The 24,266-nt window shown below is 33.0% G+C and overlaps 1 protein-coding gene across 1 annotated transcript; it reads left to right on the top strand.

Moving 5' to 3' along the window:
* The first annotated feature begins 1,709 nt into the window (after nucleotides 1-1,709).
* On the top strand, nucleotides 1,710-16,768 carry LOC148312918 (rho GTPase-activating protein 8-like). The gene is made up of 9 exons (XM_088271407.1): nucleotides 1,710-1,967; nucleotides 2,500-2,619; nucleotides 6,040-6,149; nucleotides 8,963-9,171; nucleotides 10,896-11,213; nucleotides 12,185-12,420; nucleotides 14,122-14,322; nucleotides 14,619-14,725; nucleotides 14,858-16,768. The coding sequence occupies exons 1-9, from the start codon at nucleotides 1,946-1,948 to the stop codon at nucleotides 15,026-15,028; spliced, it is 1,494 nt and encodes a 497-aa protein (XP_088127533.1). The 5' UTR covers nucleotides 1,710-1,945; the 3' UTR covers nucleotides 15,029-16,768.
* The last annotated feature ends 7,498 nt before the right edge of the window (nucleotides 16,769-24,266 follow it).

The raw sequence follows: 24,266 nt of genomic DNA, 5'->3' as shown, positions 1-24,266 counted from the left end.
AAAAATGGTTCAATTTCATACTATTTCTGTGAGCCTAAGCGGCTCATTATTAAAAATAAGTATCAAATTGTGGTAGTGTAGGTTCGAACCCAGAAACTCTAACTCAAGAGTCCGCAACACTAACCACGGGACCAAAACCCGACATATCGCTGGTTAAATGCCAAAAGAGCACAACGCAAAAAAACTCTTTATGGCAAAAAATGGTATCTACAATACATATACTGTCAACGTCCCGTGATTCTAGCTTTAGAAATGTCCATTTCATTTAGAAAAATTCACATACTTAATCATGTGTATTTTTCATTCCAAAAATACACATGATCATGTGTATTTTTCGAATATGAAAATGACGATTTAGACACTATTTTTAGAAAAAAGTTGAATTTTTTGCGTTGTGGCCCTTTGGCATTTAACCAGCGATATTATAAGATAACATCAAACCAAATAACATTATTATGTGTTATGGAAAATATTTCATTATAATATTGAAAACATACTTATTTTATTAGGCTAACACAAATGGTAAACAAATAAAGAGTGATTTATGATAGTAAAATGCACTTACAACTGCACATAGGAATGAAATGGGAACACTTATATTTATAAATATTATTAAGTACCTAAATATCGGTATTTTTCGGTACTCCAAAATAATACATTATTTTGTATTACATACATTTTTGTGTTTTATGTATAATTTCTAAAGGTTGGTCCAACCATAACGCACAATTGTAATTAAAACAAAATGTTTTCAGAGAATTATCTAAAAAAATATTATGATGGAAAGATCTATGATAATTATGTGTGAAACAAAATATCGGCCAAATGCTCCCCACGGCTTCGGTGGCATACCTCTATCCGATGGTCCATATTTTCAATGACGCTGAAGCATAATTGAGGTTCAATGTCGTTAATGTGCCGAATTAGCTCATTCTTTAGCTCATTTTTTTCAAATTTTAAATATCTCCAAAAAAAGAAGTCCAATGGTGTCAAATCACATGATCGTGGTGGCCTATTGACATCGACATGACGTGAAATACACGGTAATTGAATTTCTCGCACAAAAGAGCCATTGTTTCGTTGGCTGTGTGGCAAGTGGCACCGTCTTGTTGGAACCACATATCGTCCAGCTCCATTTCCTCAATTTCTGGCTACAAAAAGTCACCCTATGAAAGCGAAAGAAAATTTTCATTAAAAACAAAAAGTAAAAATCGAAACACGAACACAACCTTTCCGTGGCCTTAAAAGTACATTATATGAAGTGTTATTGTTAGTATTTTCTTTTGCGACATGATATAGGAATAGTGTAGATAAGCGTTATTTGAAAGAAGCAGAGGATGTCCGAGGAAAACTTGGCACAATTAGATATGTCAAATACTTGAAAGCGGCCGGGTCAGGAGTCGAAATAATCGTCGGGTATCTATCAGGAGATACATGAATGTGAAAGAGGCGAAGAAAGTTTGCAAAGACAGAGTGGTGTTGTGTTCTATTTTCTCTGCCTACCCCTGCGGAGAAGCGGCGTGCTGGTTAGTTAGTTAGTTAGTTAGTCAGTCAGTTTCAGTTCATTCAGCTTACACTTTGAAAGATCTTTACTGAAACATAATTTGCTTGGCAATACTATAAACTTTCGAAGTTAGGTACTGTATTGATTTTTTTTATTACAGCTTCTAACTTCTCGCTCTTAAATTGTCTACGGCCTAATGTGTGTCAATTTTTTGACTGGAAAATTATTTAGTCTGTGGACGGGGTGTTGTGGGATTTTTTTTCGATTGAGATCATACGCTTTGCAATAAATTCTTACTTCATATATAGTTATTTATTCTCAAAAGTCGTTCTTCAGTCGCGTTTTCTTCATTTTTCGTTATCTTAGCATATCAAGTATGTAGTTTGCACTGTGACATTTGGCAGATCGTTACAGTTTGATTGAGTTGCCAACAAATCCACTATGGACACAGGCCCTAAAGAAGGTTTATATGTTTTTATTTCTCTATTTGAATTAGTTTCGCTAATTTTTACCTCAAAACGGGCCGTGCTTCACCGCCTGCATCTAATCGAAGGGATGTCTCCTACAATTATCTTTTTTTAAAACTTCTGGATGATCAGTGGGAAATATCCCCAGAGAAGACAAATCATCAATTCTTTCCTTTTGGATCTTCCCTGATCATTGAACTACTCAATTTCACTCTATCATGGTATAAATTTTATTATAAATATTGCTCTTTCCCCTTCTATTAGCGCGTAATATATACCATACTTCAGAACACATTTTCTGGTATTGTCTTGTACCATTCAATTCAATCCAGCAAAGAAGTCATTTTTTCCCTTTTTTCTGGACGCGAGCTCCTTCAGCTAGTTTTTCTCATCAACCAACCAGCACTATTTCTGTGTGTATGGGCACCGCCAAGGAGTGACTAGCCCTTGGATGTGGTGTGGAGTGTGGAGCCTTTTTGCCTTTTTGTTTACGTGTTTAATAACATTTATATATTATTTTTTATTAAGTGGTTCGAGGGTGGAATCCCGAAGGAGAAGATCCGTTTCCAAGTCTCTCCGATAACCATGATCATGAACCGTTCCTCGAGTTCGATGACTCTGAATTGCTGAATACCCCTGGAAACATGAGTAAGTATTGAATCGTTCATATTTGAATGTGCCGAATATGTAAAGTACATTTGGAATATTCAACTCTTACCTACAATATCCCGCTTAGCAAGTGGTTACTACTCTATCATAACTAACTAACTAACTAACTAACTAACTAACTAACTAACTAACTAACTAACTAACTAACCATCATGCCCCTTCCCCGCATGGGTAGGCAGAGAGAATAGAACGCGACACCACTCTGTCTTTGCAAACATTCTTCGCCTCTTCCACGTTCATGCATCTCCTCATACATACCCGCCGATTGTTACGACTCCTAACCTGATCACTTTCAAGTATTTGGCATACCTGATCGTGCCATGTTTTTCTCGGTCTTCCTCTGCTCCTTTTTCCACTTACATTCGCCTCATAAATTTGTTTTACCGTTCTTTCCTCACTCATTCGTTCTACATGTCCAAACCATCTCAACACACCGTATTTAGTTAATGGAGAACTAAACATCTGTTAGATGTCAATGGCCAACAGCCGGATTATCTTATCTAACATTCTGGGGAAATATCATTCAGCATATTTTGAAAGGCAGCAAAAATTATTAACACGAAAAGTATAAAATACATAAACTGCAAAATATAAATAAATCTCCAATTAACAGTTTTACTTAAACCCCCACCCTATTGTCCATGTTCCTTCTGATAAAAAATAACAAATAATAAATAATAAAATAATAATAAGAAAAAACTCCTACCCCCTCTTCATCCTTCAACGTCTCAAGAGGACAACTCAAAATTTTTGACTAGTTTCAAATACGGTGTTTGAAAATGACGCAGAATGCATCGAAACACGTGTTACAATAGATTTTAAGAAATAGTGGCATTTACTAAGTGAAATTCAATTTTAAAATATATATAGATATTACCACAAAGTGACTAACCAATCAATTAATTAACAAATATTACTATAAAATTGTAATCAAAATAAATGCACTGATTCAAAAATGTTGAAACTGATTGTGAGTGGGTAATACAAATTTACAATTATTATGTTGGCGACATCATTACGTTATCGATATAATTTTCTGAATAAGTGTCCCTAAATAGGACTTTTTTGACATGAAAATAATACAATTTGAAATGGTATATTGCCTCCTCAATTTACAACAAACAATTTAGTTTTAGGAGGTAGCTACTTCAGTAAAGAATAAAGTAGTTTATATGTTGTAAAATGTATTATGAAATGTACTATGTAATGTAATGAAATAATTTCTCGCTGTGAAACACGACGCACAAGCTGTTTGTTTGGTGGTCAGCTCTTGACTGCGTTCTTTCACAAGCTCTTCAATATCGTTGCTATCTACCTTGAGTCCCGGCGCGGATTCCCGGCGCGGATTCTCGGCTCACAAGTGAATGTCGTGATAAAGGGACTTGCCTTTTCTCTGTAACTCATGCGAAACATCGTTCGTTAAGGGAGCAATTTTTTCAGAATTTTTTTGCTCATTGTGAAAGGTTAATATAGCTAATAAATCACATCTATTAGTTACTAGCTATGCCCAGCCACGTGTTGCTGTGACTCAGTCTGGTTAACCTTCCAGCGGGAGCGTTGAGAGATTTCCCTTGAGCGGGCGCGTGTCATAAATTTTATGTCATTAAATTTTCTGTTTGTAAATTGGGTTTTCTTTATGTAAATGTTATGAAATTGCTGTTATGTAATAAAAAAATGATAAATGTACTTAAAAAATATATACATGCCTTTCATCATTGTGTAAATTTATTTTTTCCAATTAAAAATTATTCTATTGTTTTCTCCTCTCTTCAGTTGGTCTGACATGTTTTCCCGTTAAAACACGTCTAAAATAAATAAAAAAATACATTTACCTATAAAGGAAACGATTTAAATGAAAAATAAATAGGACAATTAGTTTATTTCCATATAAAATACATAAAATACACTTTAAGGAGAGATTTTTTAAATTTACGAAATTTCCAAATTACAATAAAAAAAAACTTGTTAGTGCACTGGTACGTCTGTAGTTTAGAGAGACACTGACCCTCAAATAGCTCACAGCTCGATGCTTGCAATCAAGTGGTAAGGGTGGAGGAAGCGATAAGGTGCGTTTGTCATAAATTTTATGACAACGCGCCCGCTGGAAGGTTAAACGGCATAGAAAGAAAATACAAAATAAGAATATTTTAAGCTCATGGAAATTCTTTGTAAGATGCTCAAAAAATAAGGCATACTTAAATTAATACTTGAAATAGGGATTGTCGGGTTAATAGATAACTGTAGAAAATGAGATCTGACTGCCTTACAGGTGAGGTCGGAGAAATTTACAATTGTTACCTATTTTATAATCTATGAATTTATTTTACAATTCCTTTCTATTTCATTAAGATATGTAGATGTAATGTTACATATCTGCATTTTTCTTTACTTTTTAAAATGTTGTCTTGGAAAATAAAAATGGTCGCTGATAAAAAAAAATCTAAAATGGTAAAATAAAGTAGTAACGGGTACTTTCAACTATAGACTTAAGTATTTATTATTATTATTATTATCTATTTATTAGTCCGCCTCCGTAGTGTAATAGTCAGCACACTCGGCTACAGTACTGGAGGTCCCGGGTTAGATTCTCAGGGGGGTTAAATAAATTTAAGTGATTTTTTGACTAGTACCTGAAGCGGAGGGCTGATCACCTTTCCTTCATGTGTTAACGATCAAGATAACACTGCATTTATATGATGCAGTGCCCGATGCATCATCCGCGTGCGGAAAAGGGTTTTGAAATGAATGAATGCTGAATTTATTATTATTTATATAATATCTAAATATAAATAAGAATAAAAAATTAAGTCTAGTCAAAGTAATGGGTTTTGTTATTTAATCAGCCTACTATCTATGTATTTATTCATAATACTTACCATAAGTAATGATTTTTGGATAGATTAATTTGAAGCATTCATTTGAAGAAGTTAAAAAAGAATTTATATTATCCACTGACACTTCGTGATGGAATTGCATTTTTAATATATTATTAGATTAAAACCAATATTTTTAGCTTTTTCACTTTTTTTATTTGACCAGCGACCGGGTTTCGTCGTTACCGACATCATCAGACTGGTGGGAGGCTATACAAATTGTTATGTTATATATAAAACAAGGCAGGAGTAGATAACCATGATTTGATATAATTTTATTAAATTAATTTCTCAATAAAATTATATCAAATCATGGTTATCAACTCCTGCCTTGTTTTATATATAACATAACAATTTGTATAGCCTCCCACCAGTCTGATGATGTCGGTAACGACGAAACCCGGTCGCTGGTCAAATAAAATAAATGGAAAAGCTAAAAATATTGGTTTTAATCTAATAATACATTAAAAAAGAATGCCTACTAGCAATAAGCCGGCTATTGAACTAACAAAATGTCTTGTTGCAGCTACACTTTTGGAACCACTCGGTGACTATGTAGAGAGCCCTGTCAGTGATGGAACAATTGAAGAGAATTTCGAAGAAGAATTAGCAAGAGCTCCTCAAGTATATCGTCAGGTATATTACATAACTTACCTACTATGACCCCTGTACATAAATAATTAATTTGAGATTCAAATACAAGTTTTCAATGGCACTCAACTCAACTCACTCAACACTCTGAACCGAAAATATTTTCATCTAATTACTGTGTAAAGACTGCTTTTCTAAAAATAGTGTTGAGAATTAAAAACCATAATATAAAATCACAACTAAACTAGTTAAATCACAAGTAAATTATAAAATGTTACGTAGTTAATGCCGACACCATAAGTCTTAAAAAACATGTTTTTGTGTAAATAAAACACATGTAAATGATAATAAATATGTACTAAGTAAATTTGATAAATCCATAATATTCGCCACATTCTACAGCTGAGCCAGGAATTTAACAGTTCTCTGGCGATGTGTTTTGTAGACTATGAGAAAGCGTTTGATAGTCCCCACACTCTGGGAAGTACCGGAAGCTTATGGGGTGCCCACGAAAATAGTGGAGCTAATTAAGTCCCTTCACTTTAACACATTGTAGTCAGGCGCTTCGAACAATAGACTTTAGCCTATAGCGGGTGTTTTTCGCGATTAGCGCAAAAATGTATCGCTTTCTTAAAATTGACACAATTTCTAAACCAAATAATATTTTCGATTGAAATTTTCAAAGAAATCATATTTGACATTTCGCTCACTCCTTTCAAGAACGTCATAAATAAAAAATCGTCAATTTTCACTTGTGGATGTTTTCGAAATGCCCAGAAAATGTACTATATCCCAGCAAAAGAGGCATATTTTTAACATAATATTTACCCGCTAGGGCAGAAAGTATTGTTTTTGCATTTTGAAGAAAAGGTGTTGTTTAAGTATTTTTTAAAATAAACTAAATATTTTTCAAATGGAGAAAATACCTTCAGGTTTTACTTAAAAAGATCTGTTGCAGAGTAAAAAGTTCAGTAAGTGGCTTGATATTTATTTTGAATACATTGTATTATATTTATAAACTTTAAAAACGTTCTCCTGAAAAATCAAGTTTTTTGATTTATGACGTTCTTGAAAGGAGTGAGCGATTTGATTATCAAAAATAATTTTTTATCATAATTTTTAATCAAGTATTCCGTATTTCACAATTTTAGAAGCATTGTTAACTCTAAAAAATAGTCTTCTCCTCCGAGGTATCATTCTCTCATCTAATCTTAATTCTTGGTGGGGTTTGTAAATGTTTATAAATTTTGGTAAAAAGTAATCAATAATTGGTTTTACTTTGCATAATCGGTCGGAACTGTCTATGATATATTCATTGTCAAATATGCCACCCATCGTCATCATCACTCGGTTCGTCGTCTGACAACTCTTCAATATCATCATTCCATGATCAATTATATAATTGTCGGCATACACTTCATCGTCACTATCATTCGCTCGTTAAGACAATTTTGTAGGTGTGACGTCTTATACAATGCTAATATATTCAAATAATAAAATACCAAACAGTAAACAAAACAGTGCGAGCAGTATGAAAAATAGTCCAATACGTGAAATGACTCAAACTAAACTGGAGATTAAGATCGCATAAAAACTCTAGATTTCTGGCGACGCCTTTACACGCCTTGTCCCGATTGGCACACTAGCCAATACGGACAAGGCATCTCAAATATCGTCGACAGACTATCGCCTAGCACTCAGATAGCAAATTACTCTTCAAGGCGTTTTATTTCACGCTGATAACAAACCTGTATATTGCCGTTTCCCGCCGAAAACCGACAGTCGACAAAAACAGCATTTGCCGTGTCCCGCAGTTGACCAACAATCCGCGAAAAACGGCAAATACCGTGTCCCGACGACAATGTGTTAATAGTGAATGCCGTATGAGAGTTAACGATGTTGTCATGGATTGGTTTGGGGTCTCTACTGGAGTCAAGGCTGCGTCCTTGCGCCGTTTCTCTTTATCATCCTTATGGATTTCATTCTTCGAAAGTCATTACTATCAGACCGAGGTATAACCATCTCCCCCTCCCGGAAACTCTGCGACCTAGAGTACGCAGATGATGCTGTTATAATTGTTGACTCCGTCGAGGGCCTCCAATTAATCATCGACAGGGTAAATGGGTATTCTACGCACATGGGGCTTACAATAAATGTTGCAAAAACTCATGCCTAGATGCCCAGCAACCCTTGAAATCGAGTAACCAGCTCATCGAAAGGGTCGAGGATTTCAAGTACTTGGGAGAGTTTGTTACTAAAAATGGCAGCCTTCAAAAGAAACTGGAACTGCGTTTAGGACTCGCTGGGTCCGCATTTAACAGTATGAAGGCTGTCCGGAGATCGGATTTATACTCGGTGAAGACCAAATGCTGCCTATACAATGCCTGCATTGCTCCTATTCTCTTATACGGCTGTGAAACATGGCACCTTACATGGGCCCAGAGCAGCCGTGTACTGAGTTTTGAGAAAAGGTGTTTGCGGAGAATTTTAGGCATGTGGTGGTTTGACTTTGTGAGGAGTGAAGAGATAAGGTGTGGGACGCAGCAAATCTTGGTCACAACTGTCGTCAAGAAAAGGCGATTCAGTTGGCTTGGACATGTACTCCGTATGCCTCCCGAGAGCCTTAATCAAGCTTGCCTCTTTTACAAGGCATCAGGTTCGCGCCGCCCAAAACGACCACTGCTGACGATTCATTTGCAGTTCTCGTTAGAACTTCGGGACGCGGATCTGATTTGGGAGGATTCAAAGGAGCTGGCAGCCGACAGAAAGCCTGGAGACAGATTGTGGACTCTATATGCTCCACATAGGGATGTTCATGAATAGTAAGATGTGATAAATGGAAGTAACATGTATTTTAGGTCTGGGGCGAAGGGGAGTCCACATTGGAATCAGGACTGTTTGGTTTAAATGATGGATTGGCAATAGCGGATGGTGACACATTTGCCGACCTCCACGGGAAAGGATTAATAGAGGTGGTAGGTGATGATGCTGTAGGACGCAGGATTATCGTCGTCTCCGCGTGCAGGTTACCTAGCACCCAAGATGTTCCTCAAGACAAATTGCTTAAGTATGTAATAGTAAATACCGTTATAAAGATTAGGTGTATGCAGGGCGTGCCTTCCATATAAGCAGAAAAGCAGTGTAAAATCACTTCAAAGTTTCAGAACTGAATTTCGTTCGCAACATAAAATTTCAAACAAACTCATTAATGATATATTTTTCCATATTAAAAATGAACAGGTTTACACTCTAGAAAATGCTGGAGCTGAAAGGGTATATAGCCCTGAAATCTAGTAAAGGTTATCACCTTAATAGCGAGAGTTGACGACGTTGTTACCGATTGCTTTGGGGTCTCTTCCAGAGTCTGCTTCCTTGCTCTATTTCTCTTCATTATCCTCGTGGATTTCTTTCTTGGAACGTCATTACCACTCGGCTGAGGAATAACGATCTCCTCCTGGAAACTCTGCAACCTAGAGTATGCATATGATGCTGTTTTAATTGATAACTCCGTTGAGGGTCTTCAATCAATTGTCAATATGGTAAAAAGGTAATCCACGGCTTAAAATTAATGTTTCCAAAATTCATTTGTGCAAAAACCATTACTTATATACCCAGCAACCCTTCACGTTGGTAACCAGGTCATCGAGAGAGTTGTGAGTTTCAAGTACTGGAGTGTACATAATGGAAAATGGCAGCCTTCATAAATAACTAAAGAACGTGTTAAAATTCATATGTTAACAAGATAGACCAAAGACAATACAGAAAAAATTTACAGCCACCATATGTATTCCGGCTCCATCTATACCAAGCATGACGGCTGTTTGGAGATTGGATATGTACTCGGTGAAGACTAAATGCCGCCCATGTAATGTCTGTATCGGTCGTATTCTCTATACGGCTCCGAGATATGGCACCTTACAAAGACAGATAGATGCCTGAAGACAAAATGCTGCCCATGTAATGTCTGTATCGGTCCTATTCTCTATACAGCTCTGAGATATGGTACCTTACAAAGACAGATAGATGCTTGAAGACTAAATGCCGCCCATGTAATGTCTTTATCGGTCCTATTCTCTACGGCTCTGAGAAATGGCACCTTAGGCCCAGAGCAGCCTTATACTCAGCATTGAGTATAGATGCCTGGGAAGAATTTTAGGCATGCGGTGGTTTGACTTCGTAAGGAATGAAGAAATGCGGCGTAAGATACAGCAACCCACGGTCACAACTGTCGCCAAGAAAAGATGATTCAGTTGGCTAGGCCATGTATTTTACGTGCCTCCCAAGAGGCGCCTTTCAAGCTTGCCTCTTTTACAAGGCATCAAGTTCTTGCCACCCAGGACATCCACCACTGACAATCCGTTAGCAGTTCTCGTCTGAACTTTGGGACGCAAACCTGACTTAGGAGGATGCAAGGGAGCTGGCAGCTGACAGAAGAGCCTGGAGGCAGTTTGTTGACTCCATATGTTCCAGATAGGGAGCGGATATGGTTAAGTAGAGAAAATGACTAGACACCATTGAATTGTCAAAAATACATTTCGATGCTTATGAAATAAATAAAAAATTTTGAATAATCAGTATGAATAATTGAAATGAGTGATATTTTTTATAATCAGGTTTTGCTATAGTTAATTTTTATCTTTTCTTTCAAGATTTAGTCACGTGAATTTGGGTAAAATTTCTCTCGGGAGAGAAGTATAGCTAAAGTAATCTACCGCACTAAGGATGACGGGAGTATTTATAGTTGATATTTATTCTTGAGCATATTTATATCATACGGTGTTATTGTTTTAGGTATTTTATGTTTACGCTAGACAAGTACGTAGAGTTGGATTACAGTGTGGTTTACTTTCACCACGGACTTACAAGCAAAAACAAGCCAACTGTGTCTTGGCTGTGGAAGGCGTACAAGGCTTTCGATAGAAAGTATAAGAAAAATTTAAAAGCGCTGTATCTAGTTCACCCAACAAATACTATACGGATAATATGGCAAATCCTCAGACCAGCGATAAGCGTCAAGTTTGGGAAGAAAATGATGTATGTTAATTATCTCCACGAGCTTGGAGAACATCTTGACTTGGACAAAATTTGCATTCCTCAATCCGTTGTAGAGTAAGTATCACTTAACTTATTGTCAAGTAATCCCCCGTTATTTGTCATAACAGAAAATTTAACCTAATTTTTAATTGAAAACACCATAGATTAGCATATGCCAACAGCACAATTTTAGCACACTATCCTATGAAAAAATTATGCTGTTAATATGGATTCATTGCATAATCAATATTAATTATAAAATAACTTATCAATGAAAGTATTGAAAGAACTTATCAGTGATTCTTTCGTAATTAATCTATCATTCATTCTGTAAAATATATTAGCTTTTATAAATAAATTTTAATCAAAAAGTTTGAAAGCGTAAATACATGGCTCTATTCTAAAAAGTGATAAAATACTGATTTTAACATTATCAAAACAGTAAAAATACATAGTATATATTCGTTTGATATTGCCCTAACAAGATGAATCAATTGTCACAATATAAATTTTTTATGTGTTTTTGTTAATAAAATACAACTTAGTAGACTCAAAAAATCTGTGTTTGATTTAAAATTAATACATAAAAAATATATACTCCTAAAAAATATATGTTGATATTATTGGATCTATGAATACAACGCAACACACAGAATTAAAGTTGAAATCAATAATATATATTATTAAGAAGTTGTGAGTTGCAATTATAGCGAGTACTTATGAGTATTTGGTGGAGTTTATTATGTTATTCAGTCAAGTAACAAAATTGATAAAATGTTTGAATTCCTTTTGTTTTGTTACTTTGAAATATAGTGGAATATACTCAGATATTATTGTAGCAATCTGGACCAAATTAATCGGTATCCAGTAGAAACTTCTCAAGCTACAACATAAATTGTATCAACGCTAAGTGACTTAAAACTAAGTGGCCAAAGATCTTAAAATTTTGATTGGAGCAAAGTTAGGGTTGGAGCAGGCTATTCACAAATATTTATCATACAGAGTAATGTAAACAGTTATTTAATTTGCATACTATTTTTTTGCAGCCACGATTTAGAAATGTTGAATAAAAACAAGAAAATGTCTGGTTCAAGTGGCAAGGGTAAAGGGGGTAATAAAGGAGAGGATTCTAAAGCTGCAGAACAAGCTGCACGGAATAACAGGCCTCCGACCCAACAGTTTGGAGTGTCTTTACAGTTTATCATTGAAAAGAATCCGGGCACAGTAGATTCTATTCCGCCGATTGTGAGGCTGTGCGTGGATTACCTATCCAAACCCGATGGTATGCTTTCTTGTTCAATATATCCTATTGGTATTACAGTTCAAGGTGTCATTTATATGAAGCCGTTCCGTAACACATTCCACTGAGACAAGTTATCGGCTAAATCTTAATTATAAGTGCACAGTGTAGGAGTATATATATGATTCATGTTGCCTGTGTGAAATATTGCATTTAGTCATCAAATTAAAAAAAAAGAACTTAAGTATGTCCTTGTTTATTTAGTTTGGCTTCATATTTAAATTTACAGTAGCGGATGATAAATACATGTGCGACTGTCGTCAGGAGACTGTCCTCCATAAAAAATGCCTTTACATACCAATAGAGAAGCCAATTTGGGGTGCTAGTTGTGGGGAAGTTACTGAAGTTACTGGGGAACTTGGGAAAAGTTCTATGTTTATTGTACAATCTTGTAAAACTGTCTAAAGAACATTTCATTATCTTAGAATGCCGATTTATAATAAATAAGATAAATACCATGTCTTAATGGAATGTTTTGTGGGTTGTTACCGTGTAATTGACTTTATCCTATCCGATCAGCTGTCTCAATATTGCAGCAATAATATTTTTTTCTGTGATTATTTTTTATTTTCATCATGTATAAATACATTGTGTGAGTATAAAAAATATTTTAATATTAACTGTTGTCTATGACATTTTAAACTTTTTGTTTCATAATTTAATATTTTCTGTATTTTTGTTTTTAATGTTTACCATATATTGTTTTTAAAGGCGTAAATATTATGTGTTAAAATATGCGAATATAAATATAAAATTACTGTCCCACTTTTGAACAATACTCTTTTATGTTACTAACTATCAATAAATCATATGTTAACCTTAATTTCATCTTACAACAGTATATTTCATCCAAACCTATTACATATTATTAGTTAGTAGTGTATTAACCAAGCGTTTAATTCCATCAAGTTTTATATTTCACTCCTTAGAAAATACGTACTGTATTGCAGTATTTTTGTCATAAAATATTTTACCAAAAACTCTACTTACAAATGGTATATTTATGATATAAGATCCAAAAAAACATTTAAAAAAAACAGTATTTCACAGCCTGCTCATTTGTTGCCGAAATGACATTATACTCCCTTTCACGTTAATTATCCCGACTCATGAATCATAACAGCATAAATGTGAGGGAAAATTTTCATTGTAAATATGACTGTCGCTTCTCATGTTTACAGGGTCTTATGTAATCAGGTTTTTAAAAACATACATGTGTTGAGATTTAACTTTTATACTGACATTTCTTGGTGGATCTGCATTTTATATAATAAAACAACAACTATTTAGTTTATTCCACTTTTATTTCATTTCAACATCAACCAAGTTTCATCGTTAACAATATCATCAGACTGGTAAGAAGCTAGTCTGAATTCCGATTTAATGATATAAATGTTATATACGCAACAAGGCAGGGGGGTCAAATAAAGTAAAGGTGGAAAAAACTGTTGAAGTTTTAAAGATGTTATCTAGAACTTGTACAATTGAGATTTTTGCTTTGTTTTCTCATAATTTGTTTTCTTTTTCTTTCTAATTTGTATGATTAATGGCGATATTATATTACAAACTATTTTTTCAATAAAAAAAGTATATATATAAATCTGTATATATAAATGTAATATAATGTAATATATAAATGTAATATATATATGTATATATATAAATATAATCTGTTTTATTCAGCTTTAGAGACTGAGGGAATATTCAGGAGGTCTGCTAATGTTACCCTGATCAAGGAATTTCAAAGCATTTGCGATGCTGGCGGAGAGCTTGACTTCCAGAACAATCCACACATTCCAGCCGTGCTACTTAAAGCGTTTTTGAGAGATTTGGAAGAACCGATTATGACATTTGATACATATGATGAAATCATTCAATTTCAAAGTAAGTTCAGCATATATTGAAAATATGATTTATGTGGCATTTACACAAGGACAATTTGATGCCGATCTACTAAACTGTTCCATTTCAGGCACAGGATCACTTTGCTTTCTTTAATTATTGTTGAGATACTTGATGCATAGTAATAATTGATTATTCAGCCCAGTGACCTGTGTACATTTGAGTAAAGATAAGGCCAATAACCTAATATAAAGTATTATATTATTATCTCATTTCAGGAATAATTTCCTCTTTACCGAATCAATTTTTTTCTGTAATAAAAAAGTTTTTTTTTTCAGCTTGGTCTAAGGAGGATAAGCCGAGAAAAGTTAAAATATTAATCCTAGAGAAACTGCACATTGACAACTACAGGTTATTAAAGTACATCATGCAATTTCTATGGAAGGTGTGTATGATATTAATTTTACTGTAGTAATCTTCCTGATCTTTTATCTTTATTCATTCTATGACCAAATGTAAGGTACACTCAACGATCCAAGAATGTTGTTAGATTTTACTAAATATTGTTTTTTTTTAGGTTATGGATAGAAGTGATCTCAATAAGATGACAAGCAGTAACTTGGCTGTAGTATTTGGCCCGAACCTCATTTGGCCAGCATCCGGGCAGATGTCCCTTCAGGCCATCGCCCCCATCAACAGCTTCACAGACTTTTTGCTGCAAAATCAAGAAAGCATCTTTATAATTTAAACATTTTGTTTGGTTTGTCTGCTTTCATTTTTTCCACTTTATGTTTACTTATCATTCCTTGATTAGGTTTTAGTTGCCTCATGTACAAATATTGTACACAGCTGGGCAATTCTTTATATGGTTGGGCACTAACAATTTATGTACAAATGTTAATCAGACTGTTCAGACTAAAAATTCAGTATTTTGGATGTATACTTTTTACTTAAACGCTAAATAAAAAGATTATGTATTGTAAACTACGCTGTCCTTATGGATTTTGTGCTCATTGTGAAGTATCTTGTAGTATTTTTTTTTAAAGTTAGACTGTAATTGTATTGGATTAAGGAATAAGTTGGCAGCGTTTTTATCAAGGAGTTTTATTTGAGCAAAATATTAAAATCAATAATATAATCGCCGTTACTATTTACAAACTGTTACCACCCCTCTACCGATTGGTTAATCCTGTTCCGCCAAAAATTTCCTGGCCTGGTGTTGAAAAAATTTTTGTGCTAGTTTTTAAGGTCCTTTTTGTCATTGAAGGTAATGCCGTTTGGTTCAATATTGAGCAACAACAACACATGGTTACCATTTGGCGGCGGATCTTGCTCGTCTCGAAAAAATGCTCCTGGTGCCACAATGTTGCTCGGTGGCGGGCAAGATGTTGAGAAACAATTTGAAGGCGACTTTCTTTGTTTGTCTCGTTCAGCTCATGAGGCACCCAACCTTCCAATTTGTCGGAAAATGTTTGCCACGGTTTTGTAAAGCAGAAAGAGCTCTTTCAAATGAATCCTATTAGAACAAACGAAAACAAAATGCTGCAAACTTATCCCTCTGCCCAATATTTAAAAACAACACTGGGTAATTTTTAATTTAAATTAACCATAATTTGCCTGAAAATTATATACATATAACTATCTCAAATTTACAGTTTCTATAACCTTTCTATAATATGGATGGGTTTCTAGATAATGCCTATTTACGTTAAACCATCTTATATGAGTACTGAGCCAAATCCATAATTCAAAACAACGCATTTAAGAAATTGCATTTTTTAAATTAAAAATATATTATTTCAATTGAATATTTGTACTACTTATGGTAGTTAAAATAAAAAAATATATATACCAGTTTGCTTGAAATAAACCGTGTTTAAGGTGACCACATTATACAAGATTTTCTGCAAACCTCTTAACATGTTAGTGCAAAACTGTGTTGCATGAGGATTACCTGCACAGGTTATATAAATACTCTTGCTTCATTTATAGTTTCAACAATACATGGATCTTTTTATTGGCATTATAACTGTATCATATTTGTGTTATAAATGTTCATACATGTAATAGAATTGATGTCATTAAGATAATTACATGTAATGGATGTTTTTTGATGTGGATTGAACCGGTGAATGTGTAATAAAGAAAGAGAATGTTAGCATAAAGAACAGCGTAGACTGAGTGTTGTCTTTTAGAGTCTTCCTAAAATGTGCATTCCATATTTGGTTACCTTTTATGTAACACTTCATTTATATTCCGTTTATTACATTTGCAAACGATGGTTTCGTGTGCAATAATTTTATATTTTTGTGTTTTAAAATTATATTTTATTAACTTGAAATTATAATGCTGTGAAGTTTAGTTTTGTGTGTACACGTCAAAATAAAAATGAGAAGAATATTAGTAATAATTTTTTTACAAGAAATAATAATACACGAAATACTCCATCTTATCTATTTAACCAAAATAAATTCTGCATAAAAAAAAATCATGACAAAAAGTAATCTCAATGAATTTTTATACACTTACACATTAATATTTTCTTGCTTTTGCTCTCTATAGAAATTCATAGCTTTTTTTCTTCTTCTTAAATCATGGCTGTAGGGAATTAATTTTTATTATCAGTTTTAAATTTTTTGTATTTAAGTTTTACTTAGGAAGTACCACTATTTCTTTTATCACAAAGTGACTGCCGAATCAACTAATGAAATTTAAAAATTAAATTTTATTGACATTTCTGAAAATTTTGTTTATATTGTGAGTTATATTTTTTGAGAATTGTTTAAAACATTTTCTCTAATTTATTTATATTATATTCTATTGAAACTTATGTATACTAATAGTATTTAACATATGTTAGCCTCAATATTGTACTAGATTGTAATACCTGATCTGTTCTTCCACATTGTGTATAAAAAATCATTTACTTAAATGTATCTCACATAATTTTTTTTAAAGAGAAATATTTGTTTTTATTATTTACAAAAGTACTTCAATTTTATACTACTTCTGTAAGCCTGAGCGGCTCATTATCGTATCGTATCGTAGGTATCGAACCCAAAAACTCTGACTTAACAGTCGGCAACACTAATCACGGGACCACAACCCGACATTTGAACTTCTGTTTCCATATTTTCATTAAACATGATATTTCAAGGACATTTTTGTTAAGTGTACTAGATTTTGGGTGGCGGGTGGGGTAACACATTCCATCCAAGCTTCAACAAATTATCTTCATTGTCGTCATAAAACACAGCTTAAGACACTTAATTCTTTCAAACTATACAGTTTCTGACACCACTCGTTCAAATGGATCGATTGGTTCCTTGGGAGATGATCAAACACACGCCTCCTTTTAAATCTTCATAAGAGCATGTTCCTCTGATGAATGATTGCTTTCAATGTCTTGTAAACTATTCATGAGGCAAACATTCATACTTTATAATTAGGAATGTTTGTGCATCACATTGTATCAATGAACTGTGTTTCATTACCACTTATCAGTCACTTTCTTCACATTATTATTGCATATTGCAGATGCTTATAGCACTATTAATTAAACTTTTTTTTGGTGCACGAGAAACACAAATATCAGTTTTGCTTATGTTCCCCTACTCCTTCACTTGGAAGTGAACACTTAAATAATGGACGTTGAATGTTTCTGTAATATGTCGTTTTGAGTAATGTAGGTTTCAATTGATTAATGTGTCAATCAACCTCGGTGTGCCTCCATTTTGTTTGAACTTTTCCATTTCTGATTTGCAAGTAAATGTAAATATTTTTACATCATTTAATAATTATTAGAATAAATTTATCTACACTAAATCCTCACTTGACACGGGGGATTTGCTCCAACAAGTTTAAGCTCCAAATAAAACAGTGTTAAACGGGGTCATTTTAATGCGTGAATGTTTATATCCTAATATGTAGTGAGATTAAACTGACGCAGGACTGAAGCGAGTATCAATTCGACAAGTCACGAAATTTTTTGAGAAATACTAATACCGCTTGTGTAATACTGAAACAGTTTTAAGTGGGGTCTTACTGTATTTAAATAACCTTGTAAATTTATACATAAAAATTGGTTTATATAATAATAGTTATTATTTGTCATTATCTTTTCAGTTTTATCAATAAAACTCAATTCATGTTACCTGGTTTGCTTATTTATTTCTGTTATATGTACATAACTTGTGAAAGTAGAATGTATTTTACTAAATTAAAGATGGATCTAAATCCGACATGTATTAATGTACTGTAATCATTATTATTAAAACTTACATAATTATAATTGTGTCATAGTTACTAGTGTATTCCTTATGAAGTTATTGCTGAGTCTTCTGTCACACATGAATTCTCATTGCCGAGAAGAGTCGAACGTCAAACGAAATATCCTACCTTTCTTGTGGAATGTCTATTTCAAATATTTAATATTGTAAAGGCACTATGCACATATTGCCCTATATCCATTATTGTGTTGTCTAACATAAATTAAGAGGTTAGTCCAAAGGTAAAATGCAGTTTTGGAATCAACATGCTATCCATTCAAGTATAACATATAACATTATATATATGCATAAAAATGTAACATTTAAAATGTAATGTGGTAAATTACACAAAAACCTAAATATTGATGTTAAAATGTTGTACCTACTTTCCATAATGTATCGGAAAACCATTGTTTATACCTTAGACGGTTAGTATATATTTATTTATTGACCATGAGTGTATATGTATCGATGTCCCTTTAAATTCACAGCAAGATGTTAAGCTAAGTTTCACACTATGTAATATTCTTCTGTTTGGCCGTATCTGCTCCCTATGTGGAATACATGGAATCCAGGCTGTTCCGTCGCCACCAGCTCCTTTGTGTCCTGCCAAGTCAGGCCTCCGTCTCGTAGTTTTGCCAGGAACTGCCGAATAGTCAGCGGTAGGATGTCCTGGATAATGTTTTGTAAGATGCCAGTTTTCAAAAGGCATACGGAGAATACGGCTCAGCCAAGTCGATTCTTACCATTCAATTCATAAATTGATAAAACATTTTGCAATTTCATTTCCATGGGATAATTGAAAATGCGTGTTTTACCTTTCATTCCTAAGGTGTTACTTTTATAAATTTTAAAAATCACAGAAATGTTTGAAGAAGATTACTAATTTTATTGTTTCATATTATACTAATATATTTTCCAGATGGACCAATGAGCATTTACAGTGTTAGAAAGTTATATCATGTAGTAGTCTTTGTGTTTTTGTATAAAGCACGCAACTCATACCATTATATTTATTTAACCTATTAAGGATGTAACAATTACCAAAGTACGAAGAAGCGCATTTTCAAATATATATATATATATATATATATATATATATATATATATATATATATATATATATATATATATATATATATACCTTAATTTTTAATATTGTGCTTATGTTATCTTGACAGAACATTGTAAATATTATATTGTTTATTTATTAAAAATTGAATAAAGTATTAACAAGTGTTTTATTTTTAATGTGTTGTAGAATTACAGACGCCTGTTTGTAATACGACAACAGTGCAGCGGTGTAGTCGGGTAGATATTCGACTGGAAAAGTGGTGTCGCGTGTTTGATTCCCTCCAATTGCAAAATCAATTCAATAAATATTTGTTTTCAATATCATTATCTATATCGGGTATTTGCGGTGTATTTTTCTTACTTACACACCCTATCCTTACCATCCTACCTGCAGACAAGCCTCTAAAATAGAGACTGCGGATTATTCATTTTTAAACCCCCTATGAAAATAAACCAACCATGTTTGATCAAATTTACCTATTTGGGAGAGGAAGTGCTTATCAGATTTAAAACCCCAAATTGGCCCTCATATAAAGTGATGTTTTTCTCTAAAAAAGACTAACTACACTTGAGATATATATATCTACTGGTGCAAGATCGCCGTATTATTGGAGAATTCGTCTACGGCACTTGGTTGTGGCAGTCTAAACTTAATAATTGGCTTAACAATTTATGAACACATTGTTATGTGTAGTTATCAAAATACCATTTGCGACATTGGAAACGTGTCACATACTATTATTCCGTCCCTTGTATTTTTCTCCCTATAGTAAAAATGTACACATAAGTTAATGTAAAGACAGTAAATTTACAGTACGCCCATTCGCATGATGGACACATGAATTTACCGCGGTGATTCAACACTTCGGATAAACAACATACTTGTGTTTGATTATAATCCAGGATTCGGACCTCACACTAATAAAAGATGTCTCTAGTGAAGTTCTAGTGATTCAAGAACAACGTTTCAACATTGGTTCATATATATAGAACTTCCATGAATTTGAGTTGTGTGGTTGTCAATAATGGGTAAAATTGGTGAATGTTACACGTGTGTGAAGTGATCACTCAAACCAGCCTATGACGGTCGTCAGCCCCGTAAATGCCCAGACTTCTATTTTCTTCTTCATCTTTGATGAGATGTCAAAAAATAATATGAAAAATCCTCCTATAATTGGAGATAATCCAGATTTGTGAACAAGTATTTGGACACACTCAAAATGTTGTAAACATACCTGAGATCGAATTTAACATTTTTGACATCTCAACATAGATAAGGAAGAATATGGAAGTCTGGGCATCACACCCTTTACGACCGTCATCTGCTTGATTAAGTGATCATTTTACACACGTGTAACATTCACTAATTCTTGATTATTGATATAATGATTGACAACCACGCTACTATTTTTTTGGAACTTCTAGATATATTGATCAAACTCGTGAGTTCATACCAGCCATCTATGTTGGGATAGGGAAAGCTTTTATTCAGCTAAGACTTTCTATTTGTATGCAAGGTATAATCTTGGATTATGAGATTGAATTGTTTAGATCTTGTCTTAATGTGTTGCAGTCATCAACTAGTAATTTTTAAATTTCTATAAATACCTTTGCCCTGTAAAATGTGATTCCTGTATTGTTTGTTATGGACTATATCCGTTTATAAAAAAATGCGAGAGCCATGGTAGTCCAATGTGATTGAAATGATTTTTCTTGCCATTTCAGAGAGTAGTTTTTTTTGCATATCGCTCACTCCTTTCAAGAACGTCATAAATCAAAAAACTTGATTTTTCAGGAGAACGTTTTTAAAGTTTATAAATATAATACAATGTATTAAAAATAAATATCAAGCCACTTACTGAACTTTTTACTGTGCAACAGATCTTTTTAAGTAAAACCTGAAGGTATTTTCTCCATTTGAAAAATATTTTGTTTATTTTAAAAAATACTTAAACAACACCTTTTTTTTCAAAATGCAAAAACAACACTTTCTGCCCTGTAGCGGGTAAATATTAAGTTAAAAATATGCCTCTTTTGCTGGAATGTAGTACCTTTTCTGGGCATTCTGAAAACATGTACAACTGAAAATTCACGATTTTTGATTTATGACGTTCTTGAAAGGAGTGGGCGATATATCAGCAGTCGACAGTGGCTATGAAAAAGAGCATGAAACCCACATGTTGAAATTTACACCAGAACCAACCTTTTTTTTTCTTTCATAAAACATCTCCTCATCCCTTCATCAGGTTTTACTGATAACTAGTATTTAATTCATATATTTTCTTCCGTATAAAAACACAAAGGATTAATCTGAGAAAAAACATTTTTCTTAGGAGTACGATCAGTTGTAGGAGAAAAAAATTAAGTTGTTCGATGGAAATTGGCGATGTAGTTAATTTTACTATGCACGGGGAGACAAGAAAATAAACAATTTTTAGACTGGATTTATTAGTGCATCTACATTTTATAGTAACATTAATTGTATACAATTTTAAATCTGACAAGTTTTCATTCTGTGCAGAAACTGGAGTCCTACGTGCATGCAAAATTTGCTCGCCGCATTTCAATAATTGATATCGTTTCGAGAGGCCAAAGTCATTAATGTTCGCGACAGTTCCAGCTCGCTCCGAAAGTGGTCCAAATACAAATCATTAAAAAAACACACACACACACACATATATATATATATATATATATATATATATATATATATATATATATATATATATATATATATATATATATATATATATATATATATATATATATATATATATATATATATATATATATATATATATATATATATATATATATATATATATATATATATATATATATATATATATATATATATATATATATATATATATGTATATATATATATATATATATATATATATATATATATATATGTATATATATATATATATATATATATATATATATATATATATATTTATATATATTTTTGTGTGTGTGTGTGTGTGTGTGTGTGTGGTGCATAGGGCACTGCATCCTATAAATGCAGTGTCATCTTGATCGATAACACATGAAGGAAAGGTGATCAGCCCTCCGCTTCAGGTAACCAGTCCATGGTAATATTGAATAAATATCTTTGTTAAAAAATAACTTGTATTTATTTGACTCCCCCCCCCCTGGGAATCGAACCCGGGACGTCCAGAATGGTAGCCAAGCGTGCTGACCATTAAGGATACAAACAGTGATGTACAAGTATTCAATGGTTACGCACCTTTTTTTTAATACTGTACATATTTGAGTATTGTTATATTCTATTTAAGGATTGAGCCGTTCTAAAATTTAATATCGAAAAGCATTGATTTTTTTGAAACCGTAGCATATGGCATATAACAAATGCCATAATGAAATATGGTAATAAGGAGTTTTATTCACATTCAGGTTTTAAATTCATGAACTGTTCACTGTGTATCACTGTGTATATCATATACTCCGTTACTTTTTTTTGTAAGTTATACTTTTTTGAAGATATTTGAAAAAAATGAAGAAATGTAGAAATGTTAACAATGTCATCATGAATGAAGAGCGCTATTATTTCATTTATATCAAATCCAACTTTTGTAATTAACAAAGATTTATAGAATGTTTGATATTTGAAAACTCTCCATATCTAAGTACCATAGTTTCTTACTTCTAATATTTGTAACCTGGTAGCATTGATAAATAATATTGACGGCTTTTGTCTCTAGAAACAAGTCCATTGTCAAAATACGGTATGCGAATTTCACATTTTTCATGTCTAATTAAGTACTTAACTAATTACAGTGGATACTCTCATAACGAGCATTCGTTCCAGAATCTTACTCGTTAAGCGAAACACTTGTTTAGTGAGACATTTTTGTTTTGACTAGCGGAAAAGTCCCGACTCACAAGCAAATGTCTTGCCCTTTCTCTGTAATTCATTATGCGAAATGTCGCTCGTTAAGGTAGCAACTTTTACACATGTAATTTTTGCTCGTTATGCGAATTACTCGTTATGAGGAGGTATAAAATGATGAATCTTAAGCCTCTTGTTAAGTATTACAGGAGTACGTAAATAAAGTCATTTGCTACATATTACTTCCATTAGTGAATGTGATTTCTATCCTAATTTTCTTAGATTAAAAATGCATTAAACACCCGCATATTATATAGACGTGTCGAGAAATGATGAAAGATGTCGGTCGTCAACTCAAGTGACATATTTATGTTGATTTCTCGCCTTATGATGGTGACAGCATATTGAAATCGATAACCACCAACATCTGATTGGCCACACAACATTCATATTATCAAATACTTCTACTAAAAAATGGTTCAAGCTAAATTTTAGTGCAGGTGGTACTACTAACTGCTGTAGTGAATACGGAAGCGATAACGCGATTTGATTTTTATATGAAAAACCTGCATAAACTTTATTACACTTATATTTTAGAACCTATTTATTCATTAGAAAAGGGTACTATACATTCTACTTATGTTTTATAAAAATAGTATCCACTTGTTGTGTTTTATAATATATTTATATATGTATATATATATATATATATATATATATATATATATATATATATATATATATATATATATACATATATATATATATAAATATATGATGTAAATTAA

This window comes from Brachycentrus maculatus, unplaced genomic scaffold (genome assembly GCF_059751285.1).
Source record: "Brachycentrus maculatus isolate JH-2025_06_01 unplaced genomic scaffold, ASM5975128v1 h1tg000029l, whole genome shotgun sequence".
Taxonomy (NCBI): Eukaryota; Metazoa; Arthropoda; class Insecta; order Trichoptera; family Brachycentridae; genus Brachycentrus; species Brachycentrus maculatus.
Note: the sequence above shows the minus strand (reverse complement) of the source record. Positions and strands in the feature narration are given on the sequence as shown.